The sequence below is a fragment of the Nuphar pumila genome, chromosome 8, assembly GCF_984573655.1.
Source record: "Nuphar pumila chromosome 8, dmNupPumi1.hap1.1, whole genome shotgun sequence".
NCBI classification, from domain to species: Eukaryota; Viridiplantae; Streptophyta; class Magnoliopsida; order Nymphaeales; family Nymphaeaceae; genus Nuphar; species Nuphar pumila.
Genome location: NC_143256.1, coordinates 68,867,947 through 68,872,782, shown reverse-complemented (window position 1 = coordinate 68,872,782; position 4,836 = coordinate 68,867,947). Strand labels below are relative to the sequence as shown.

At 36.8% G+C, this 4,836-nt stretch overlaps 1 protein-coding gene across 1 annotated transcript; it reads right to left on the bottom strand.

Moving 5' to 3' along the window:
* Positions 1–463: 463 nt before the first annotated feature.
* LOC149829964 (uncharacterized) lies at positions 464–1,780 on the bottom strand. Its single transcript, XM_090015659.1, has 2 exons — positions 1,518–1,780; positions 464–695 (listed from the first exon to the last, which is right to left on the bottom strand). The coding sequence occupies exons 1-2, from the start codon at positions 1,737–1,739 to the stop codon at positions 609–611; spliced, it is 309 nt and encodes a 102-aa protein (XP_089871785.1). The 5' UTR covers positions 1,740–1,780; the 3' UTR covers positions 464–608.
* Positions 1,781–4,836: the final 3,056 nt, after the last annotated feature.

The following is a 4,836-nucleotide window of genomic DNA, read 5'->3' as shown; positions in this document are numbered from 1 at the left end:
TAGTCGGAATTTAGAACTTCAAATGAAAATAATAGAGGAAAAAACCGAGCTGGCACTACAACAGAGCAGTAGATTAGCGACGACCACCTTCCGTCGCTAATCCGTCGCTAACCATGTTAGCGACGGATTAGCGACAACGCGGCGACAGTATGCTTACGTCGCGAATATTTCGACGCTAACTGGCGACGGAATAATTCCGTCGCCAAGTCCGTCGCTAATTGCGACGGAATAACGAGCGCTATATTCCGTCGCCAATCCGCCGGTACTAAACGGCGACCGCGGCGTGGCGACGGATTTAATTCCGTCGCTAAGCCGTCGCTAGATTAATATGAATAGCGACAGAATCATCCGTCGCTAATCCGTCGCAAAAACGAAAAAAATTCAAAAAAAATTTATTTAAAAATTAATTACGGAGAACTGTACAATTTATATTTCCTGTACAATTTATATTTCCTGTAAATAAAAAACAAACCACACAAAAAAATTCATATAACAAGTATCTATAATAATTAATCGTTCCACCTTAAAACTAAGAAGTTTAATTATTTACAATTCAACAATTACAATTAGGAAAAATAAAAAAAATAGAACTTCTTCAACACAGTCCTCTAATCATCGCCAAGATTTTGTGCGTCTTCTTGTTCATTGTCTTTATCTGTCCCTTCAGCTCCACTACCCTGATTATCGCTAGCAGCCTACACAAGAAAAGAACAATCAGTATTGATAAACAAAATATAATGAAATAAATTACACACTATATGTGATTCTATCATGTGCTCATGTGTGATCTAAAGCAATAAAAAAACTCTATATGTGATTCTATCATGCTCATATGTGTGCTAAGGCAGTCAAAAAATTGAATATGTGATTATAGCATGTTCATATGTGTTCTAAGGCATATAAAAAAACTCTATATGTGATTCTACCATGCTCAGATGTGCTTTAAGGCAAGCAAAAAACTATATATGTGATTCGATCATGCTCGTATGTGTGCTAAGGCAGTAAAAAAATTGAATATGTGAATATAGCATGCTCATATGTGCTCTAAGGCAGGCAAAGCCAAAAATTTTATATGTGATTCTATCATAAATGATATATAACATGTTCATATGTGTTCTAAGGCAGTTAAAAAACTCTATATGTTATTATAGCATGTTCATATGTGTGCTAAGGCAGTCAAAAAACAGAATATGTGATTATAATATGCTCATATGTGTTCTTAGGCAGTAAAAAAACTGAATATGTGATTATAGCATGCTTATGTGTTCTAATGCAATCAAAAAAACTTTATATGTGATTCTATCATGCTCATATGTGCTCTAAGACAGACAAAAAGTTAAATATATATATATGTGATTCTATCATGCTCATATGTGTGCTAAGGCAGTAAAAAAATTGAATATGTGATTATAGCATGTTCATATGTGTTCTAAGGCATCTAGAAAAACTCTATATGTGATTCTACCATGCTCAGATGTGCTTTAAGATAGTCAAAAAAACTATATATGTGATTATACCTGAGAGGGACCTGGAATCGAAGATCCCCTATCCTGAACAGCGGCCTTGATCTCATTTCGGAGAAAGGGGGCGACGGTGTATTGGAAGTAGTTATTCAGTGATTCATTAATGATCTCGCGCACATCATCACCGGAAAGAATAGTCGGCTGCTTGGAGCTTATGTCGGCGCAAGAAGTTGGTGAGCCGTAACTGGAAGAACCAATAACTGGTGAAGTGTTCATATTACTCCCAAACCCGAACACGCGACCTTTTTTGGGTTCACCTGCTGCAGTCACCCATGCTGTAGGATCAAATGATGGATGCTGAGTAGCGTCTTCACCATATCGCTCTACCATTTGTTGCTCATATGCCTCCTACAAAATAATGTTTAAAGTATTCATTAATAATTAATGATAACATTATGATGACTTGCATATATATTGCAATGATTATTAATAGAATTAATACATACCGTTGTCGTTCTCGCCTTCTCTGATACGAAGACTCCCGTGGTCTTCCGTTTATGTGTTTCTACAAACACATCCTTATATGGTACACTGCCTCCTTTTTCTGCTTCCTGCGAAGTTAAATGACAAAAGATTTAGTACACAAATTTGCAACTATACTTATAAAATTAATATTATATATTGATGAGTTACCATTTTCTTTAGGTGGCTCCCAAATGTCTTAGATCCACCTGTGTGTAGATGGGCTTCGGGCATCTTCGATCGATTTTGTGAAGCCTTCGCAGAGCGATTTTTAAATGCATCTCCCGCCCACATATCGCACATTTCATCCCAGTAATCTCTCCTGATAGTAATAGGACCATGGCCCTTCCACAGTAATGGATCATCTACTACGCCAGATGCTTTTTTTGCTGCAGTCTTCATAGTGTGCAGCATGTCTGCAAATCGATTGGCAGCCACCTTCTGCCACACCTTCCTTGCATCATTTTCTTCCACCGTAGTTGCAAAGCGATTCGAAGCCTACAAATATTTTCAGAAAGTTAGTAGACATTGCTTAAATAAATTAAATATGAAACACATTAACTATGAGGAACAACTGTATACCATGAATGAGGACCACAATCTGTCTAATACCTCCTTTGGGTACTCTTTCCATTGAGCAACTGGTCCTGGTAGATGTTGAAGAAGTGAATTCCTAATCTCCCGTACTACTTCTTGTGGCTCAAACCTCGTGCTGCACATGAATTGTTACACAGTAAATATCAATATAAAATATTTAAAAGATATGCAATAATTGAAAACAAAATACTTACGGTCGATTATCGATATACACTATTCGAATGAGTCTTCTTGTGCCAGCCTGTGAAGACCCTGTTTCCTGTGTTGGCTGTTGACTTGTGCGATCAACTGGTGTAGGTGGGTCGTATACAGGCGCAACATCATCTGTAAAAAAATACACACCAAGTTCTCAGAATGTGCATTTGAACTAATCAAGCATCTAATTAGTTATATGATATACCTATCACAGGAGCCCGTGAAGATGAAGGTTGAGCCTGGCTACTACTGGATGAGCGACCACTATAACCTCCACGAACCATATTCTAACAAATAACATATGTCATACAATACATTCAAATAATTCACATCAAGTATTACAATGCATTCAAGTCATTCACATCAAGCATTGCAATGCATTCAAATAATTCAAATCATTGACATCAAGTATTGCACTAATTCAAATCATTCGTTAATTGCATAAATTATAATACATTCAGATAAATTACAATGCATTCGAATCATTCGTATCAAGTATTACAATACATTGAAATAAAATTTTTAATCATTCACACCAAGTATTGCAATACAACTCACATCAAGTATTACAATGCATTTAAATAGAGGTTTGTAGTATAAGATTTTTTTCACTAGCTTGAGAATTCTTCCTCGTCACTAGTTTGACTTTCTTCTTCTTCTTCTTCTTCTTCTTCTTCTTCTTCTTCGTCACTAGTTTGACATTTCGCACTTCCATTGCGAAGTTCTGATGAGTACGATCAAAGTGCTTCCAAGCTTCAGCGTCAACAGGATGCGTGATCTTGTTTTCATCATGTCGAACTTTATTTGCATGCCATCTCATGTGTTTAGCTGTCTTTGAAGACATATACAATCGCTGCAATCTAGGAGTGATAGGAAAGTAGCGGAGCGACTTGTATGAAACTTCCTTTGATCTCGTGCTACCATTGCCTCTTGTCTTTGGCTTGAACCGAGGATGCCCACATGACGGGCATGATATGTCGTTTTCCTGCTCCTTGAAATACAACATGCAGTGATTTGGACAAGCATCAATCTTTTTGTAACCCATACCTAGAGCGTTGACCATAACTTTCGCACGATAGAAATTTTGTGGCAATTTCTCATCTTTAGGCAACATACTCTTCACAATCATGCACAAACGGTCAAAACATGATTGACTCAAATTATACTCGGACTTCAAATTCATTAGTTGAAGAACTGCAGACAAGATAGTGTGACTCTCACAACCGTTCCAAAGTGGCTCATCAGCATCTTTAAGTAAATCATAAAATCTACTAGCTGCATCGTTTGGTGATTCTTCATCTACGACAGTTCTTACATCACTAGAACTCATAGCAGAACCCAGTTCTGTTCCTGCAGCATCAAATATCAAATTCGTATATGGATTATCGTGCACCACATTCACCCGTGCATCAAAATCGTTTCTAAATTCTTCTCCATGAAACGCCCAGTTCTGATAATCACTCACAAAACCCTTCCTGTATAGGTGATGTCTAACGCCATGAGGTTCTACAAATCGATTATTCTTACAAATCTTGCAGGGACACCTAATCCGACCTGTGGGATCTACCGTACTGACACTCGCCGTTGCAAATTCAATAAAACTATCGACACCATCCATATATTCATGCGATAACTCATTGTCCACTATCCTACGGTACATCCATTCACGGTTTGCAGTCATTCTGTCGTATGATGTTACGAATAGTATCCTAACGAATTAAGAAAAAAACAATCAGAATGCGACGATGAAGAAAATATCAAATTTATCATGCAATATACTATGTCAAACAATAACAAGAATTTTGATGCATGCATTGATAACTTAATATTTTCATGTGCAAACTATTAATGACATGATACAATCATTTGAAGCATGCTTTTATTATAAAATTTCACATGGAAGTCAAAATCAAATTGAAAGTAACTACATGCAAGCATGGATACAATTACATCAAACATTGCAATACATCATAATCATTCATATCAAATAAATGGCAAACATGTACCTACAGCAAACACACTTCAATATCTCACTAACTACTACCATGCTTAGCATGGA

Coding starts and splice junctions, on each gene's coding strand:
- LOC149829964 (XM_090015659.1), bottom strand. CDS start 1,739: ATGAACACTTCACCAGTTATTGGTTCTTCCAGTTACGGCTCACCAACT. Junction 696..1,517: donor CGATTCCAGGTCCCTCTCAG/GTATAATCACAT, acceptor TTTCTTGTGTAG/GCTGCTAGCGATAATCAGGG.